Raw genomic sequence first — 21,886 nt, 5'->3', positions numbered from 1 at the left:
CGAACAAACTAGTCCTGTTGCCTTTCTCTGGAGATCAATCATGATACTATAAAACTCGTCGCTTGGGAATACTAAAGTCCGATTTCAGAAAAGTCATATATACATATATAACAGTCATGATCCACACATATCACAAAACAATACATGCTTTATTGAAATTATATGAATTATGTTATTATAATATTTTTGTTGCAAAGCCATACAGTTGGAATTAATATACACGAATATTTAATACAATTTGATGAGTAGCTAATTGAATTAGATTTGTGCCTATTGATAAGTGCTACACAATTTAAGACATACTCAGAAGTAAGTGTATCGTGTAAAATTAAAGCAATAATCCCACCATCCTAAGCGGCATATAACCCCACGCAATTATACAGACTACGAACTACTGTGTCCACATAGCAAGTTTACTGCCTCATTACATTACACTAGTTGCAACATATGTTCCGCTTGGCCTATTTTAAACAACAGGTGAAGCAATGTTTGCCAGTATGATTTCCTTAATATCTATGGAAACTTCGAGGTGCCGGGATATGTAAAACGTTCGTACTGCAACTTTGCGTCAATATTATCTTTTTTTCTAACATCAAAATATTGAAATGATGACATTTTGATGCGAGCGTTTTTAATAATTTTGTTGCAGAAGTTTGGAATAAAGATATTTATCATTGATCATGTGCTTTTTAAGTTCAAAGCAAATTTTCAACGTACTACCATTTGCTAAATAGTCATTTTGCATGTAACTTTTGATTTTTTTTAATCACCAGATTTAAGGAAATTTTCAATTTGTTGCAAATTAACTGAGTTATTAATATTTTGTTGAAACTTGCTACTATATGTTAAAAAAGATCGACGTGTAATGTGTGTATTCTAAAGAATTATTGATATAATGTATTTATCCATGGATATTGGCAAAGTTGGACTTTATAACTACACTCGAAAAAGGAATGTAATGAACTCTCATATGAATAATGATGAAGTAGTGTAACACAGCACAAGAAAATAATACGAAATACAATTCAATTAATGTCTTCAAGAAATATCAATTCGGTATTCGAATTGATTGTTTGACACTAAAAACAGAACAATACATCGTTCAAAAGGGGCTTGTAATAATGAGTGAATTGTTATCATAAAGTGTGAAATGTCAGTCAATTGGGCAATAAGAACTCCTAATTTAACTCTGAACAGGCTTACTAATCCTTCAAACGTCGATTACTAAAACAATGTTCTTGGGTTCCTGGAAGCGACAATCAACTGCTTCAGGGTCTTGAAAATTATCTGTATATTTTTTCTAGTGACCAGTTGCGGACATCTATCTACTTGGGTTGATGTTTTAAGATACAAATTTGAGAGTTCTTACAGTTTTGATCAAAAAGAGCAAAACTCAATACAAGCATGTCGATCTTCAACCATGTCACGAATTAAAACGATAACAGTATTCAAACTCAACAAGATTACAAGAAACCGTGACTTGAGGTAGAAGGTGAAGTGGGTCCACTGGTGTGAGTGTGAAAGAAAGAGAGATCACCTCAATACCATGCTGAAACAGAAAGTATCACAGTTACATTAGCTTGATAAGCCACTGTTTACAAAGAGCTCAATCCTTATTCTCATTTTGTAGTACAACAAAAAACAATTTTATGTGTGTGTACGTGCGGAGGGGGGGGGGGGTGGTGGGGCGGGTGAGGGCGGCGGAAGTGGAGGCATTTGGCCCATGGTTGGTTATTAAACGAAATGCCTCCGTAAGTGATTACGACAAAAAAATAGTAGTTCATAGTTCAACGTACAAAGAAACAAGCATTTATGCGATAACCACCCAAGCCGAAAAGGTGTGAGCTTATATTTGTTCTTAACGTGTAGCATATTATGCATTTATATGCCAGGGTGTTATAACACACTAACACGTGTTATGTTTTGGGAGCATGCGAGAGCTAGATATGTTAAAGATACAATACAGTAAATCGTAGTGGTATTATATATATATATTTTTTATATATATTTTTTTTATATTTTTATATAATATAACATATTTTTATATTTTTTATTTTTTTTATATTTTTTATATTTTTATATATTTTTTTAACACAGGCCTCAATAAAATGTGCCTCTAGCATAACACGTGTTATCATGTGATAACACAGATGCATATAAATGCGCAATATATTCAAGTCGAAAACGCTATTATAAGCAACTGTACAATACGGTTTGGGTGCCATAACATGCAAGGCCAAATGACGAAAACTGTTACATATTTCAGATATCAAATTGAGTGGGTGCATTGGAGTATCTGAATTTTCATTCTGATTTCCCAAATCGAAATCGAGGTATGAAAATGAGTTTGAGGAATCTGAAATTGAGTTCTAGAAATCTGACATTGAATTGGAGATATTTGTTTATTTCTTTAGTTGAGTTACTTCAAATTCATGTTCAAATATCTGAAATACGTTTCCTGCTTTTCATAAAATTGCCGAAAAGATGCTAATAATAAACATCGGTAAAGTGTACTTTATTTAGGCATTAGATTACGCCATGAAAGCAATACCTTATGTTTTGATGGTCTTTAATTTGGTGGTCAGTGGTATAGTAGTACTAAGCGTAAGTTGTGTTGGATGTGTCAAGACAAACATTGAAAGGTTATACATGTACGACCAATTCCTTTTAAATGTCCATGATGTTTCAAGATCTGATTCAGTGACCCATTATCTTTTCTATACATAGAACGGTTGTACTATGGCTCAATTACCCGATCAACAAGGCTTTCCTTTGAATCATCAACCCGTTGTCATGGAACCACTACTCGTCCCTTGTGTCATGGGATGCTTAATATTTGCTTGTGGCTGTTTTCAATTGCACATGTGCGATGGTTCCTATGATGATAAATGGGAACTCTTGGATGGCGTGGTAAGTGCACTTTCAAACCTAATTCATGTGACTCTTTTCTTCGGTTTACCGCCCATATTATTAGTTTCTAGTAAGTATTTTAATTCTTGATGATGATTGAGATTCTTTATAACAACATTTATTCCAACGAAATCAGTTTAATATATGACACTTGAGCTCACTTGTACCTATACTACTGTAAACTGTTCGACGATATTCAATGCTACTGGAAAAAAGAACGTCTGTGGGAACCAATATCAATCTGTTGTTGGAACATGAAACATTCTCATATTATAAACATTTAGGACAGTCACATACTTAAATGATTTTTAATTGACATTAATTTTATTACATCATTTAACCAAAGGACTACAAATGAATGCTTCTTAAGCTATGAGAAAGCTACTTAAAAATTACTTATAATTTAGTCCTCATCGATGAAACTTCGGTTACACTATTTTAAGCTGTGTGCATGTATAGACTACTAAATTTACAAAATATTCGCCACAAGTTGTGACCTTGATTTGTAACCTTTTTTTGTGTGCGGTGGCATTAATATTATACCTCAAAGTTTGTGGCAGATTGCATGGACAAATTAATTTCACGAAAAAAGGTTCAACATGTTAACACACGATTTTAATACATTTAATTCCCTGTTGTTTATAAGAAATTATCAAATTTGAGTAAAGTAAGTAGAAAATATTGTATCAAGAAAAGATAGCACTGAAAGACTTCATGAATGTTTGAACAAAGACGAAAACAGGCAGATAAAACTGAGAAGACACAAAATTACCTCCTGTTCGACTCAAGATTCCCTGGTACCGGGACCTACTGTTCCATTAATTTAGCTCCTGGTTAGTTCTTAAATTTCATTCTTGGTGCCAAGTATGGTAACTGCAGGAAACCTCATCATTCATAACCAGCTCAATATATTTTAGCACAGGGAGTAGCCACAGGATAACACAGTTATTCCACTGATAGCAACTCATGGACTGTAGACATTAACGTTGGGGCTAGGCTACAGTAAGGCTAGGGTTCCAAGTCCAAAGCGTTACCGTGTTTGATACCAGGCTAGCGCGTTCCTGCATAGCCTGCACAATATAAACTATTCTACAGTGAATTGTACACAGTGTATAGTATAGCCTAACAATTAACAGTGATGAGGCAGGCAACAACTTCTACAATCATCTTGTAGGCTGCATTTCTGTTAGTGCGTTCCTTTCAAGACCCACCTCCTAACTTTCATGAGCAGCAGAGTCTCGCAGCACGACTGGATTGTTATATCAGGGCCTTTCTTTGAACGAATAGATTAGGAATCGCATCTGGTTTCAAGATTTTCTTTCACGATGATGTTCCTGTTCTAAGCAACTTGCCTCAAAGTGATCCTCATAACTCATATTTATCGGTACCTATGGCATGAAGCCATGGCCTACATTTTGCCGGTTCCTTAAGAGGGTTCGTTAAAATAAATACTCTTTTCTGATGATTTTGAGGGCACATAAGTATTTTCCTTGTAAATATACATTGCGAGACAGTGTTGTTGTTTAGACGACATAGTGCGTTCATGACATCAGAGAAAATTAGTCTCATGCAAAAATGGTCGTCTTTTTTTCATGTATCACGGCAAATTTCCGAAAAAATGGAATTAAATCATTTTTTTCAAGGTGAATATAACGCAAGAATCCGTTGTGCTCTTCTTTTAAATACAGCACTAAAATCGAGCACTTCACTGCTAAACGATGATCAAAGTAAACTATCAGTGTAGGTTGACGCTTTTGGTTGAGCTGTTCGTTGCTGCGAGCGAGAAGCCGGGAGTAGCGTCTATGTATGTGGTAATGTTCTGTGACTGGGACAACTTAGAAAGTCCAGTTTGTGTTGACTGAGGTAAACGTCAGTGTGAGCACTGTACTGATAGTCGCTACAAGCGGAGCCGTCTTGGTAAGTAGGTGGCTATCATTTATTGATTGGAAGCTGTCAGCGAGACAACAACGTAGTCGGAGGTTTTCACCTGTTTATTTTGCACACGTGGTTCAACAGGACCAACAGTTGAAAACCATAAAGTAAATATATCAACACATTAATATACAAATATTGGTGAAATACAGCCATGAATTTGCACAAATCAATGATAACATAATACAGAATAAGACTTCCTCTTTCTTACCATTATTTATATAAATAATGTACAGGAGGAAAATCACACCAATCACATTTGGTGACATGAAACAAAATAAAGAGTAAGATTTAACAACAATTAAACCCTAAACACCACTGAACGCGAATATTGAGGATAAGAGACGTCTTCAGGCAGTTTTTCAGTCACCTATATAAAAGGTTGTTTTTATTTTCATATTAACGCCGAACGTAAATCATATCACCGGCTCCAAACAATTCCTGCTGCAATCACCTATGGTTGACGATGATATCTTCAAATTTCACAGTTGCGGTTAGGGCTTTGCTGCCCTGTGAGGCAAAACTGATGGCAGCTTGGGTATGCTTCACCTTTCATATCGACTAACAATGGTTAAAAACCAAGATCACGCTATTGATTGCTTTTTTCTCTTCTCCTTTGATTTCCAATATTTACAGTTCGCCATAATAACAGGATTTTTTGGACTTGCCAGTGCAGGAAATAAATGCGTGGTAAGTGTTCACCTAAAAAAACGTAAATTGCTACCAGATGTAGTCATTATTTCATTAACATTACATGACTGCGTTACACCAATACTGTCGTGAATGTTGTATTTCTTCTATGACGTATACCGCTTAGATATTACGATGGCTTTTAGTACAATATGCATGGTTGCACAGTTCAATATGGAGAGGTTTATGATACAATGAAACTGTGTGAAGATTCAGCCATACTTTCTTTAAATATTTAATTAACTTCATGGACGTCAATTGCGGAGGAAGAATAAATAATTTAAACTCTACACTCCCTTCCCATAACAAACACATATCAAAGTTGGTATAAAGCCCACCACACAAACATTTTAATGTTTCCTTCGTAACTTCTTATTTTGACTAATCGTGATTATCTCGCATCCAATAAATAAATCTGAAACATCATCAGTTATCAGAGCATACTTCAACACGTATCTTACATCATAGATTTAATTATTGCTTTTAACAACTATTATTTTACTTTTCACAGGCTAACACTTTTATGGTGTTTGACTTCATTACAACACTACTATGTGCGTTATGTGGATTTCAAACTATAAACGTAAGGACCAATGAATTACGAAATATTATTCAAACAAATTAAACTCATAGATAAATCATATCATCTTTTAAGCAAAGGTTGTCATCGGCATCATTTTGCAAGAGGTGTAGTATACAGTGTATATAGTGTTCCTCCAATACGCCATCGTCTCGTTTTATAAGGAAAGATAAAGTTGTGTTCATTTTAGCATAAAAATATGTCAGATCAATATGGTTCAATACCAACGAAATAGTATTTATTGTTCACATTACTCTTAACCTAAATGATGGTGAAACATCTTCATAAGACGTCTCAAAGTTGATATGAAGTATATTTATGAGGCATTACGTTGCAGTCAATGCTTAAACTAAAACACTGGCGTTTGTACGGTAAAAAGTTAATTAATAACAAAATATGTTCGCCGTGTAACTTCTGATGAAACTGTTGATTACATAGTTACAACCGTATTCAGTTTGATTCATGCCCAGTAGTTCATGTTTTCTTTTCGTTTATCAATGTTACTAGCATAGTCAACGCGTTTCGTTTGGAATGCAATTCTTATTTTGCATAATCGGGGCTACGTTTCACGTGTGGAACTCTCTCGTGTGAAGTACCGTGTCAAGCGGTAAGTTTCCAACCCAAATGCCAAGTGACATGGAATCGATTTCCCTTAAACTTGCGGCACTATATTCATGTTTATGCCACGAAAAAATGCCAATAAGGAGAACTCAAGTTATCGAGTTACGTTTTTAACCAATTATTTATGAGCCCTTCTCTCTCCTTGGATTGCCATCACAGGGAAACTACTTTCCTGCTCAGAATGTAACGTACCTAAGATGCTAACATGTTTGAGAAAATTAACTGTGCATACACGATATTATGCCCTAGAATCCTTTGCGAAGTCCGATTGCCACTGATTACCGGTCTCCTATTGTCGATATTATATCTAGCTCACTGACTTAGTTTTGCCTAGACCACACTTACTTGTCAGTCTGTTCCTTTGAGGAGCGTTCCTTATTTTTCGTCATTATCCAAACCAGACTCATCCTCAATTCGCTTGTATCTGGTTCAAACATATATAGTCAAATCTTCCCAATCTCCTCCCAATCTCCTCTTCAATCTCCTCTGCACCCACCCACCCACGTGTTTCAGCACTGAGTTGGTGTCCTTCCCAACAGTTGGAGTCTGATTAGCAAGACGGTTGTTATTATAATGTCGTCGTCACTCAGAGTGTATACATAAGTAGGGTATAGGCTATACACTATACACATAATGTACGTAGCATATTCGTACGGCTTGTTCGTCGGACCGGAGTCCTATAGTGCAGAGTCAGAACACAAGTAGTGATGTCATTTAGTTACTACATTCCCCTGCCAGTAGTTGTCAAACCGACTTTCATGCAACATTTATCGATTATGATGAAATTTTTGCACTACGTAATGCCCAAAGTATTGTTAATTGATTGATAATTTAATGGATTTTTAGCAGCATCCTTTCAACAACTTTTCTGTTATCACCTGTTTTGTGCTGAAGCTTCATTCTTATGGAGCTTGTGAGCCAGCCCAGTGACGTTACAAGAGTATAATTACGTAATAAGGTCAAAGTTCTATTTTCGACCCTTTATGAGCATTATAAAAATGATAGGGTTATGTTCATGCTGTCCTGTAAGTACAACAAATGAAATTATGAACTGTTAATGCAAGCTTTACATGTCGTTTGGCCTTTCATATATGCAAACATCATATGTGTGCACCCAGAATACAACTGACGTGTTACAACAGTGTATTAATCCGTTGATCAATCAAACATGTAATGTAATCCCACCTAACGTCATAATGATGCAGCTGTACGGCTTAAAATCGATACCGGATGCCATTTATACTTTAATTGTCTGACTGGTAATTGAATCTACCACTGCAACAACCGTGAAACTTGAATTTGTACATATTTGGAGGTATTTTGTATCAAAACATTATTCTAAGCTACACATATAAAACTGAGCGTGGAAGCCAAACTATCAGTCTGTCGGCCAACGCGAATTTCCAATTTTGAACAATATTTTCTCCCGTTTTAAAATTTGCTGCTGTTCTTTAGAGTTTCCTTCACTCCATCAGTATGTACACACAACAGAGTAGAGAAGGATCAGTCAGTGAGGAGGTTTTAATGTAGGGCATTTGAACAGTGTAAATTTGCAAAGTATAACGTATCACCAACACTAGATCGTGAACTCTTAAATTAGAATGTATCCAAACGTCACACTTTGTGGGTGTATATGCATTTATATTTCTGCTCCATTACCGCTAAAATCAACACTAAATATTCATAGACCAGATATTAAAAATCTAATGAGACTGTAAGTATGAGAATGGGATATCAGAATTTCTATAAGGGTGACAGCGGTATGTGTAAATCTAGTCCGCGAAGCCAGTGAATTTAAACGATGAAGGTAAATGCTCGCATGTTTTATGCACTACTTGATCTTCTTCGGTGGTTTTTGTGTGGTGTAAAGGTTAGAACTACGAAAATAACAGTTGCTTATACGAAGATGACATAACAAACAGAGTACTATACAAGAAATATACTATAAAGCTGCAATTTTGTCTGACAATTTTGTTGTTAACATCTGCCAAACCTCAACACCGATGAGCAGCAAGCTGGGCATTTCCCTGTGTTGTTCATGTGATGTTGCATTTGTTGTGACGATTCACGCCATTCTGTTAAAGGCCAGTAGCTTTTTAAATTTTAACCCAATCCTTTTCGTGGCATAATTTGCCTCTAAACAGCGTTCTGATCTACAAAGTTCATGAAACAAGATCAGTTGATGTCAATGGTCAAATTGATGACAGTATTGTACAAATGTATGCAGCAACGACAGGATGAGATGGAATTTGCATGATTTGAGTTCTTTGATTTGACTATCCAATAAAGTAGAGCGTGTTGCAAGCGTTGGGTGTTCAAACAAAAATAAATATATATTAACGGGCACATTATACATTAATCCGTGTATCGCCTGTTTTTTCATCCCTACATGATAGTGTACTGGGGATGAGATATCGACCTTCTGTATAAACATTGGTACTAAATTTACTGCCAACCTCACACCTGTTGAGGTACTCTACTGAAACTTGGAAGATTAGTCTGACTTAATGTGGGGTATCATAGGGTGTAAAAAGAAAGCCAAATAGCTTTCGCAGACTACTCCTTAATCATGCATCATTATGACTAATGACTTCATAGGGTTAACTTTCAGAGATCAAATAATCCCACAACAACATGTTGGTCATTGCATGCGTATACCAAAATAACAACGTGGCCCAAACCTTAAAACAAAAATATTGTATGATAGAGTTTATGTCTAGAGTGTATCAATTATTGAAAACAAAATCAAAAGACAAAAGATCAAACGAGGCGGTAGGTAAATTATATACGAAATGCGTTTGGTAAAATACTCCTTAACAGTAAACCCAACAACATCAAGCTGTGGGTATGTATCTCTGCATCCGAAGTAGTGTGTCATGTCACTTATGATGTCATAAGGTAAAATGTCAGATGTCAAATATAAAATAACCATTTTGGCTAAAATAGTTGCATACAAAAATCACAAAGTTGCTGAAGCCCTCAAAGCCATGGGGTGTATCAGACACTTACAACGCACTAATGTCAAAGATCATGTGATCAAAGGTCAAATGTGTATAAAAACTGTCCAGGGTCAACGTTGGAGGTCAAATAACCAAAACATTAAGTAACGTAGAACACAAAAGGTCACATTGCCAATGGAGCTCAAGGGATCATTACTGGCCGTATTTATTCACGGTTTTATTTCAGTGTCTGTTTTTTAAATGCTTAGCAAAATTACCGCAAATTTAACTTTGATGAAAAATTAAATAATCTTTTGGCTATTGTGCCAAATTATATGAAAGTTTCATACCAGGTAGGAATGAATTGTGCGAATGAATTCTTAATGTGTATTAAAATATCATAAGAAAAAGAGATCGTTAAAATTCAAGTTTCATGTACCTTAAACTTTGCGTGTAAGAGTGTTAATCTCATACTGATTACATACCCAACATTTTGGATGATAATAACTGTGCCTTTCTTACAGCTTGCACTTAATATGGCCATGCAATCAGCTCCATTCAACGTTGGCAGTGTTAATGAAGTCCCTCCAACCAATGATTTCGCTCCTGCTCAGCCTAACATATAAGCACAACGTAATGTCAGCATTTACACAGAAGAAACATGCTAATAATTACATCTTAAATTTCGCATTACCCTTTTGTCAATCCGAGCTCAGATTTAATGTTTGGGTGAATCTCTGTGAGTTTCTTAATGTTAAATTGATAATTTGCCAATAAATCAACTTGTTTAATATTTTTAATGCTTTTCTTCTAAAATTGATATTATTAGCTTATTAACAACAATCTCAGTATTTAAAGTAATTTAATCAGTAATTCGAAATAGGGGATGGGGAGGGTGAAGAGGGCTTTTGGCATAATCAAATGTCATTAGTATACCCAATTTGTAAAGACCAACATATTGGAAATTCCTATAAGACCGTAGTAGTTTCAATTGAATAGTTCAACATTTATCAAGCTGTTATCATTTTTAAATGTAACCAAGCTCTATGTATCCAAGTAAAATAAAACTGTTAGCAAACTGCTTATCCACTAGGGAGCCAGTGTAAGAGAATGTGTAAAACGTCAGGCCAACTTACTTTTACACAAGTTCTTTGTAGTTAGAAGTTCATTAAAATGTGTCTTTTCTGAAGAAATAGTTGTGTTACTCTGTGGATATATGATTGACAATTTATAAATACAATAGAGACATATTTTGGCGAAAGTGCGATGATTACACCATCTTTTGTGCTGTTGCAAGCTGAACTTACAAAATATCTCAAAATTAAACTGGAAAAAATCAGTTCTTCGCGATTCAAAATGGTATCAGGATGTAATTTTCGAATAAAAATTCCGAAATCTTTTCAGTTATTTCGCTAAGCTTTTAACATTGGTAGCCCAGAAAATCCTTTAATTAATTGGATTATGAAGAAATCTCATCATTAGGCCAGGTCTGATGATTTATGTAAATTGATTAATTTGTGAATTTTCAAATTCAAGTCCAAACCATGCTTAATTTGTTCTTTTCTTACTGACAAATATATTTGCTTTATTAACCTTCTGTCTGTTTGGACTATGTGGTTGCGTTTTTTCTCTCAATGTATCTCATTTTTACTTTCGTATAGCCTCACAATTTTTTACGCCAAGTACTATATTTACCTGTGTAGAATTAACAAAAGCGTTCCAAATTATGATACTTTCAAACATAAGCTTTAATTTTTATTTTATTTTCTTATTAATAATCAAAGCACATAAAGAGAAATTAAACTGCCAAGAGATTCCTTGCGCTATCGATAAAGTAAATGAGTTTTTTTTTTAATTTGTTTTCATGTCATGAAATAGATTGATCTTTCTTTATAACATATTTTGTTGTGCCGAAGAGATGAATGCAAATAAAAATGAATAAAACAAATATAATAATTTTATGATTATTATTATTATTATTATTATTATTATACATCTCAGGTGATCTTGTATCTCCAGTTAGTGAACACACAACTGATCATCTGCTACCCAATTATAAGCATCTCTATGTCTCATCAATATCCATCGAACACTGTATGAGAAGCATTTGACCATTTGAAAAACAATAACCCCAAATAACCTGTTTATGACCTTTGACCTACCATTCGAAAACACCACTTATGACCCAATGCACAAGAATCATTGTCCGAGAGCGTAATCGACATCCAAGCAGTATACATATATATATAAAAAATTAAAAAAGATCCCTCAGGTGACTGCCAATTTATAAATACCCCTTTATGTAAGGTATATACGAGAGGGTACAGCAATGGTGGGTAGGAGTTCTTAACTTCTGTTACAGTTATTTTCCCTTCAACGATAGTCTTTCTTCGATGGTGATAAGTCAATGTCAACAGTTCTTGATTTTTTTTTTAAATTTCTCTTTGTCTTTTTCATCTTTTGCAACATCCAACTGTAAGTAAAAAAATCAAACTTCCCATATACTGGACGTTATACTTTCTATCTTAACTCAAAGTGTAAAACCTCCACGTAACTGGAGATTATAGAATGTCTGGCCTAAGTCATGACATTCCTAGAGACAAACTATATCACAATATTCCAAATTGACATGGCTACATTAGTTCACTGATATTTAACCAGACACAATTCAGGCAATGGTTCCGATGCCAAATGAAATTCTTAATTATTTTACTGAATAGGTCATGGACACAAGTATCATAGCTATCACTCTTCTTTAGTTGAAATACTATAACATATAAATACTACCGATATATACCTTTATAACCAATATAGCTAAATCATGCTTACGGCTGCAAAGATACGGTACTGACATTTCAACTTGTTTTATATTAATCCATGCTCATTACGCCTATTCATGGGATCTGCGCTATAAACGATATGAATAATCCAGTATCCATGATCTACCAATAATGATATCAATCCAACACACAATTAGATTCTAATGCTACCACTTATGAATAATTAATGCGATGCTATCATTCCCTACTGTATATAGACTCCTGCATACTGTCATATATTTACACCAAATAGAAAACAACTCATGCTGACAAAGATACTGCGTAGACATTTTTCTTTCGGCAAACAGTCCGGTGGACAAGGCCGCAATTGATCTTCGTATACGGGGAAGTGACTAGAGGTACATAGACAGTGGGGTGGAGTCAGCTCATGTCGTAATTGGTCAGTAAATCGAGTATAGGTTTCTACACAGTTACGGGGTCAGTTTTTGTTCTTCCTGAAGGTTCTGATTGGGTTACATCCTTTAAAGTCATTATTATAAAGACTGATATGTAATACCAGGTCTACAGAACTGAATATACAATTGGCCTGAAACAAGTTTCCATCATATAAAATTACCTAATACACCTAACTTACAGTTGCATTGTTAAATAAAATTCATTACCTTTGAGAAAATATCATCATGTTGCAATAAGAGACATTCATTCCTCATTTACAGGAATATATTGAAATATTTCAACCTTTCCACTTTCATCATTTCCAAGAACTTTCTCAACTGGCTCTATCAATTGTAATTGCTTCTGAAATACAAAAGTTGTCAAAAGTGATCAGTTTGATTTCCTGTGGTAAATAAATCAACGTCTGCCAGTAAATCACTTTAACGGGATCTCGGCATTTGATATATTTCGCACCACTTTTAATATTCATGAATGTATGTATATATTTTAGATCCTCCTGCAAACAGGAACTCGCAAATAAGCCTCATTGGCCTATCAAAGCCGCAAGCTGACCGAAGTCAGTCTCTTACATTCATATTTCACGTCCATGATTATGAATTGTTAATTGTCAAAAACTCTGTTACTGGACGACATACATTAATCTGGGAGTGACTCGAACCGGGGACCTTATGATTGAAAGGCACCGGCGTTAGCCACTGAGCTAACACTCCTAATATCACTCCTTACACTCCTAATATCATTCAAGTTCCTAAAATTCGCTGGCTGCAAATTTGCCTTTCATTTGGTGTTTCACGTGGAGTTGTAAATCATCTCAACTGTGTTCATCCAATGTATCTTCCTCCCCATCAGCAGTGTCTTGTTCTTCAAGCTGCGCTGATACATTGTATAAACTCTACCCACACGACTAAAGTCAGAGTCCATTTTATCGTATGCTTTCTCACAACCATTATTCACACAACTTATGGTAACACCCGGCTCTGATGCATGAACTGCACGGAAGTGTTGTATGAAGTAACTGTACTGTACGAATAACATATGTGGCAGAAATGTACCAGTATCGTATCTACACAAGAAACGTTTGGAGCATTGACCATGGTATATACAAATAATCGTGTACCGTTACACACAAAACATTTCGCCTTAGGTATTATTATTAATTACATACTAGCGCTTTCAACCTTATAATCATAGAGCCTAATGTAGGCCTAACGTTAGGCTTAGTCTAGCCTATGTGATTGTAAATGTTATTGTAAGTTATCTCCACATACGACAACGTTAAGAGCCCATGTATTTGTGTACCAGTTAATAACGTATCCTAAATCTTCATAATATATACCACAGAATTGCAACACGTGTTGAAGATAAAGTATAGTATATCCAAAAATACGAACTTACACCAATATAGCTCTCAAATTATCTCATAGTTCTTCGACGTCCAAGTTGATCGAAGTCAATGAGAATGATGATGAATGCCAATGGGACCGGTTACCAAACGTGCGCGTGTATGCAGTGCGCGGTGACGATGCGAGACGTACTCGGTAGTTAGTAAACACACCTGGCTCTTTCCAGTTCTTTTACGCTTTACTAAGAATAGTCGCGTCTTCCTTTACTCAGTGTGCTATAGATTAAACAACACTGAGCAATAGACAATAAATCACTCGTTTGCAACGAGTAAAACTATCAAGCTGCATTATTGATACTTAATTGACTCAGTATAGTAAATGCAGGTCCTGTATTGTAGTTGGTTTACCAGTAATGTTACGAAGCAGGCGAGTACAAATGCTTTAAAAGCTTATTAATCATTAAATGACGGTTATATTATCCTCACTTCTGACAGGACAAGTGGGTTGACCGTGATCAAATGTTGTTTATCATCATGTCATGTTTTTTTCATTTCTTTCCGAGATAAGATTTACTTATATAGGCCCGGATAGTCCCTTTAGTGCCAACACCTTAATAATCGTATGAAGGTTACTGTATTAACCGGACGTTACATGAATGATATGCCCTGTCTTGGAAGATGTACTTTGATATAGATCTATATTTTTATTTCCTTTGGCGTTCCATACAAACAGATATACTATTATATGTAAAAGCCATATGATCATCACGTACAACGTCATTTCCTATTGAAAGGTCTTCCTTTACACTTCCACAATAAACGTGTGAGTTACCAAGTTGCCTTCAAGACTGAGGTAGGCGATCTAAGTATTTGTAAGGAATATAGTTTTGTTCATTATGGTATTCAATGATATTTATAATGGTATTTATATATTTAATCATTGGTTATGGAGTCCCGGTGTTCTGTTTGCTTTCCGGTTAATATAACTCCATTACATCAAAACGAATAAAAGCTAAGGGTTATCATGAGGTCGGAATATTGTTTCACCTTTATCGTACAATACTAATCATGTTTGGTAGCGTATTTGCCTTTTTCTTGAGAACAATCATTATCATATATAACTCGAAGTTACTTGGGTATACTTGAGTCCGATTTCGGGAAAGTCATGTATACATATATAACAGTCATGATCCACACATTTCACACAACTATACATGCTTTATTGATATTATAGAAAGTTAGTATCATATTTTTGTTTGATGTTGCAAAACCATGCAGTCGGACTTAATATACACGACTAGTTAATACAATTGAATAGGTATGCTAATTTAATTAGATTTGTGCCCATTGATAAGTGCTACACAAACTAAGACATACTCAGAATTAGGGGGGAGTGTAAAATTGAAGCAGTAATCCCACCCTTCCTAAGCGGCATATAACCCCACGCAATAATACACACTACTACGAACTACTGGGTCCACATAGCAAGTTTACTGCGTCATTACATTGCGCTAGTTGCAACCTATTTCCGCTTGGCCAGTTTAGAATAACAGGTGAAGTAATTGTTTTACAATATAATATGCTAAATAAGTATGGAAACGTTGAGGTGCCGGCAAATGTAAAATTTTCGTACTGCAACTTTGCGGCAATTTATTATCTTTTTTTTAATGTAAAATATTGAAATGATAACATTTTGATGCGAGCATAATTACTAATTTTCTTTGCAGAAGTTTGGTTTAAAGAGATTTATCATTGATCATGTTCTTTTTTAAGTTGAAGGCAAATTTTCAATTTGTTGCAAATTGTCAACATATTAACTGAATTATTCATATTTTTTTAAACCTGCTACTATCTGTTAAAAAAAAAGATCGACTTGTAACTTGTGTATTCAAAAGAATTATTGATAGAATGTATGTATCTATGGACCTTGGCAAAGTAGGATTTTATAACTACACTCGCAAAGGTATGTAATGAACTCTCAGATGAATATTGATGAAGTAGTGTAAACACAAAACAAGAAAATAATACGAAATACAAATCAATTTATGTCTTTAAAAAATATAAATTCGGTATTCGAGTTGATTGTTTGGCACTAAAAAGAACAATACATCGTCCAAAACGGGCTTGTAATAATGTGTGAATTGTTATCGTAAGTGTGAAATATCAGTCAATTGAGCAATAAGAACACTTAATTTAACCCTAAACTGGCTTACTAATCCTTCAAACGTCGATTACTAAAACAATGTTCATGGGTTCATGGAAGCGACAATCAACTGCTTCAGGGTCTTGAAAATGATCTGTACTGTTGTTCCAGTGACTAGTTGCGGACATCTATACACTCGATGGGATAACTTCTTACAGTTTTGAACAAAACGAGGACATCTCAATACAAGCATGTCGATCTTCAACCATGCGATACGATCCAAATGTTGAATTTACAGAAACAATAATACAGGACTCGATCTGCAACTCCTTGCACAAATATCACAGGGAGAGTTATACTTGAAAATGTAGAATGACTGTTCAGCAACTTAGCAAGTTACTTAAAGGATATTTACTACAAGCAAATTAAGTGTACAATCTGTTTTGTAAGGAACAATCCAGAGTTTAATGAGCAATAATCGCATCTGAAATATATGCATTAGTTACTGATCAACAGATGAAGTGAACAGATGAAATTAAAGAATGATATTCAAAGATGGAATAAACAGTACTATATTGCGCTTGAAAAAATTGACTTAGGTAAATTCTGCGCAAATAGCCCACATCTTATAACAAGTAGGTAACTTTTGTGGGTTAGAAAGGTATTTGGCCCATGCTTGGTTATTGAACGAAATGCCTCCGTAGGGATTACGTCAACAAGTTATAGTTCAATGGTCAACGTAAAAATAAATCAGCATTTAGGCCATAACGCGCGTGTGACAAACTGATTGGCAGTTGTAACACTGGTACATATGTATGGATGGACAGTGCTTAGCTCACTTTAACCCAAATAGTTCACAAGTTCAGTCAAGAACTTCTCTTTAAGTGTAAACCTACTGGATCTGAGGTTCATGCAAACCAAGTATCGAAAACTGTGACTTATTTCAGATATATTGAATGGGAGAATGTCACGGTGCATTAATAATATATTGCACTATGAATGTCAGCATAAGTATTACCTCACTCTTATGCAAGGAACGGTGGCCAGTCGAATCCTTGTGGAAACTGTGACAAAGGTTTAGTACTGTAGTATTGTGTTCAGATATACATTAAAAAGTTATACATGTACGACCAACTACTTTTAAATGATTTTTCAAACCTGTTTCAGTGAAACATTATCTTTCTTTGCATAGAACGGTTGTACTACGAACATGGCTCAATTACCCAATCAACAAGGCTTTCCTTTGAATCATCAACCCGTTCTCATTGTACAACAACTGGTCCCTCAAAATGTTGGTAACCTTAAAGGATCAGGACCTCGCCGTGCCATGGGAAGCTTAATTATTGCTTGTGGCTGTGCCCAGATTGTTTTGTCCATTTGTTTACTAATTCTTTTGCGGCCCTACGGTTTCTTTGATGGTCACTGGGGAATCTGGAATGGTGTGGTAAGTGCACTTTTAAAATATCACCTAATTCAAGCAACTCGTTTCTTCGGTTTACCGCCAATATTCTGAGTTTCTATTAAGTATTTTAATTCTTGATATTTGTAAAGATTCTTTACAACAGCATTCATTCCAATGAGATCAGTTGAATATGTTACATGTGTGTTCACTTGAACGATGCTGTATACTGTAAACTGTTCGACGATGTTCAATACTAATGGGAAGAAAAATTCTGTGAGCAGCAATATAAAATACATCATGGAACATGAATCATCCTCACATTACACACATTTAGGTAACATACTTATATGATATTTAATATAAATTAATTTTATTACATCATTTAACCAAAGTACTACCAATGAATGCCACTATAATGATGTAAAAACAATGTAAGGAAAGTTCTCATTCGTTTAAGTTACCCATTTGTGTGGTATTTTGTTCTAAGTTTAGCGTACAATCTATGATAAAAAAAGTGCCGATCAACATTCGTTTGGAAGACAACCTGTAGTAATCAGGGCTTCGATGTAATATAATAAAGATAACTCGCAAAATGACGAAGGCTGAAGTTATTAACGTTTACTTCTCAAATTACTTGTTTCATGTACTTTAATTTGTGAATGCTGTTCAACGTTAAACGTAGATATGTTATGCAATAGTAGCAAATGTGTATAGCATATGTTTAATCGCAGTCTGTAAAATATGAGGTCAGAGCACAATGGAAATGTGGCATCACACTCTGGACTAATGCTTCAACCATGCACACGAAACAAAGCGGCGCTTTCCTTGTTGCTTTGCTTTTCATGTATGCTTTATGTAAATCTATATTCATAATAGATGAAGATTGTAGGCCTTCATTAACTTAATAACATCTGTAATGATGGTATTTTTGCAACCACTTCACTTCTGGAATGGCTTCTACACCATGCCTTGGCTGGATAGCAAAGATTGAACTATCCCCGGAGAATACTAAGATAGGTATGTCAACTATACATGAAAATGATGTAAGGAAGTTGTTCAGACAGGTAAAAAGGGAGTACCTTTGGGCTATGACATGAAAAAGAAATGATTTTTGAGAACAGCAACGATATGTTCGAAGATTTCATGAAAATATAGTTGGAAAACATTGTAATCGATGACTCGACGGTTGAACGTGTGTCTGTAACCATGTACCTTGGTGTTCACAGACAAACTAACATTCACCAGTCATATTTCTAACATATTGCTGGGAGTTTACTAAATTGTATCTACAGTAACATTTCTAGTCCCGTTTTTCAATTTAGAGGTGAAGAAGCAGATATGTGTTACATCGATTCTGCCTCATCTATTTGAGCTGTTCCTTGTTGGGACCATTACTTATTAACTAATGATAAACAAAGAATGAGAGCTTTCTTAAGCTTAAGTGTGTAATGGATTCCTTTTTCTTTTCCATCATTTGCTTAAAGGTAGCTTACAATCACTTCACATTTAACTTTTAGAATTTATTACAAAGTCGATCAGAGGAAAATGAAAAATATTCCCAAAATAAATAATATTACAACACAACAGTCACGAGAACCATAACGTAGAAAACGTTTAACTTCGTGAAAACTCTGTTAAGAAAAGGCAACTACGGGTACCTGAGCTTGAATTGAGTACTCCCTGCATTGAGAGCGTAGGCTACGTATGTAGCGCTACACTGTAATTAGTGTACATACATTGGTAATAATACGCTACAATGTGTCTCACGTTATAATCAACTCATTAATACTATTCGGTCAGCGATTCGAATCTCAAACTCTTCATTGTTAACATAAAAACATCTTCCCGTCATATTACTTTTGCGAGACATTTGCAAACATGGATAGTGATCCCAAAACCTACAAATTTAACCTCTCCGTCGACGCATGCGATGACGATGGAAGCTGATGATAAGACTGTCGCATATATCAATATTCTACGAATCAATACGTCGAAAACCCCGTGACTCCATATTTCAGACTTCATACCTTCAAAACATTTCTGCAAAATCTTCAATTGGTAACTTCATTTAAAGTGAGTAAGTGAACAATTTGCTGCAAATTGTTTAATTGACAACTTATCACATCTGGCCAATTCAACATTTTTCTGCCAAATGTTTAGGAGTCGTGTATGCACGGTAGATGATTCATGCGTATAGTAAAGTACGGTAAATATATGTTAAGCAACATGGTGGAAGTAGGCCAGAACGATAGTATACCGTACTATTTGTTCTGACCTGCAGAGGTCATTAACGTTTAGCCACCGCCAAAATGGGGCAACGAGGAGAAGAAATAAAGCCTTCATGTATGAAATTTTACTGAAAATACAAAAGATATAAATATAAAAGAAAATTGTTCAAATGCTCACTTAGATTGAAGTGAACAATTACACATTTTGCAGAAAACGTTGAATTGACGAGATACAATTAGTTGTCAATTAAACAATTTGCAGAAAATTGTTCAATTGCTGAGTTGAAATGAAGTGAAAACTAAACATTTTGCAGAAAACTGTTCAAATTGCTCAGTTAAAACAATTGAGGAATCCAACACTTTTCTGATTTTTGATAAGATATTATCTTGTTATCTAAACAATTAACTGAAAAATGTTGACATGTTGGGGCAATGTTTTCTTTTGTTGATGGCACTTTTAAGCTTCCGTATGTATGGGAAAGACTTTTTTCTATAAGCAAGCATCCATGCAATCTATGGCATCTATTATTGTAACGTGTTGATACGTTCTCATGACCTCCCACTAACCTAAGGATACCTTTATTATGTATGATCACTCAACTGATACAACTATTGTATTGCATTGAAATGATGTTGTGTAATATTGTATATATATATATATATATATATATATATATATATATATATATATATATATATATATATATATATATATATACACATATATATATATATACATATATATATATATATATATTTATATATATATATATATCATATAATATAATATATAATATATATACAGAGTTTTCACGATGTCCTACTCTAACTGTATAGCCAAAACTGGAAGAATGTCTCATAATGACGATGATATCTAAGTGTGCCAGTTGCGGGTAGGGCTTTGCTGCCCTGCGATGCGAGGCAGAACTGATGGTAGCCTGGGTTTGCATCACCTGTCCTATCGACCAAAAATTGTTAAAATCTAACATAACTGCTGTTTTTCCCCATATGATTTGCATTCTTTACAGTTCGCCATCATAACAGGATCTTTCGGACTTGTCAGTGCACGAAAGAAAAGCATGGTAAGTGTTCACCTATGAACCAAACGTTTATAGCTGCCAAATGTGGTCATAATTTTAGTAACGTTTGGATTTACATGGCAGCGTTACATCATTACTGTTATAGAAGGACTGGTACGTTTGGATATTGCTACAATTTATAGTATAATATGTATGGTTGCACATTACAATAAAGAGAGGTACATGAAAAATGAAGTTGAGTGAAGATTCAGCGATACTTTCTTTAAATATCTCTTATTTACGGATTTCTTTATTGACGACAATTGTAGGGTGGAGGGGGGGGGGGGTGGGGCACACAATCTAAACTCTACACTCTACACTCTAAACTCTAAACTCTACACTCACTTCATGGCTTCTTTCGCGAGTTCCTGCTTGCGGGAAGATCACATATACATACATACATACATACTTGCCATGGCATAGCAAACACCTAGCAAAGTTAATATAAAGTTCACTTCACGAACATTTTACTGTTACCTTCGTAAATTATTTTGACTAATCGTGATTATCTCGCATTCAAAACATAAGCTAAAACATCATTAGTTATCAGAGCAAAATTTATCCCTGGTCTAAGATCAGCAATATTAATATTGTATTCAGCGTACATTATTTTACTCTTCACAGGTCATCACTTTTATGGTTCTTGCCATCAATGCAGCAGTACTATGTGCGTTATGCTGTGTTATTCAGGGGATTTTCAGCCGATACTCTGTAAGGACCAACAAAATACGATATATTTTTCCAACAGAATAAATTCATAGAAACATCATATTTTCTCTTAAGC

General features: G+C 34.9%; 2 protein-coding genes across 5 annotated transcripts in view; both read left to right on the top strand.

The window, feature by feature from the left end:
- Positions 1-21,886, top strand: part of LOC139974323 (uncharacterized) — a 57,575-nt gene that overhangs the window by 29,757 nt on the left and 5,932 nt on the right. For 2 of the 4 annotated variants that reach the window (XM_071981358.1, XM_071981357.1), the window contains exons 2-4: positions 17,586-17,837; positions 21,052-21,105; positions 21,727-21,813. In XM_071981358.1, the coding sequence (XP_071837459.1) occupies positions 17,604-17,837; positions 21,052-21,105; positions 21,727-21,813 (375 nt within the window). In that variant the 5' untranslated portion in view covers positions 17,586-17,603. Of the gene's footprint in view, positions 1-14,707; positions 15,104-17,560; positions 17,838-21,051; positions 21,106-21,726; positions 21,814-21,886 lie in introns of those variants that run through there. The other 2 variants (XM_071981356.1, XM_071981355.1) reach the window with 2 other exon arrangements.
- LOC139974324 (uncharacterized) lies at positions 2,326-11,628 on the top strand. The gene is made up of 5 exons (XM_071981359.1): positions 2,326-2,910; positions 5,479-5,532; positions 6,044-6,115; positions 6,620-6,719; positions 10,197-11,628. The coding sequence occupies exons 1-4, from the start codon at positions 2,740-2,742 to the stop codon at positions 6,701-6,703; spliced, it is 381 nt and encodes a 126-aa protein (XP_071837460.1). The 5' UTR covers positions 2,326-2,739; the 3' UTR covers positions 6,704-6,719; positions 10,197-11,628.

This window comes from Apostichopus japonicus, chromosome 9, assembly GCF_037975245.1.
Source record: "Apostichopus japonicus isolate 1M-3 chromosome 9, ASM3797524v1, whole genome shotgun sequence".
Lineage (NCBI taxonomy): Eukaryota > Metazoa > Echinodermata > Holothuroidea > Aspidochirotida > Stichopodidae > Apostichopus > Apostichopus japonicus.
This window is presented reverse-complemented; position numbering and strand designations above follow the sequence as displayed.

Excerpts from the sequence above, each read along its gene's own strand:
- LOC139974324 (XM_071981359.1), top strand. The coding sequence starts at position 2,740 with ATGGCTCAATTACCCGATCAACAAGGCTTTCCTTTGAATCATCAACCC. Across the intron at positions 2,911-5,478 it reads GGGAACTCTTGGATGGCGTG|TTCGCCATAATAACAGGATT; the intron begins GTAAGTGCACTT and ends CAATATTTACAG. Across the intron at positions 5,533-6,043 it reads GTGCAGGAAATAAATGCGTG|GCTAACACTTTTATGGTGTT; the intron begins GTAAGTGTTCAC and ends TACTTTTCACAG.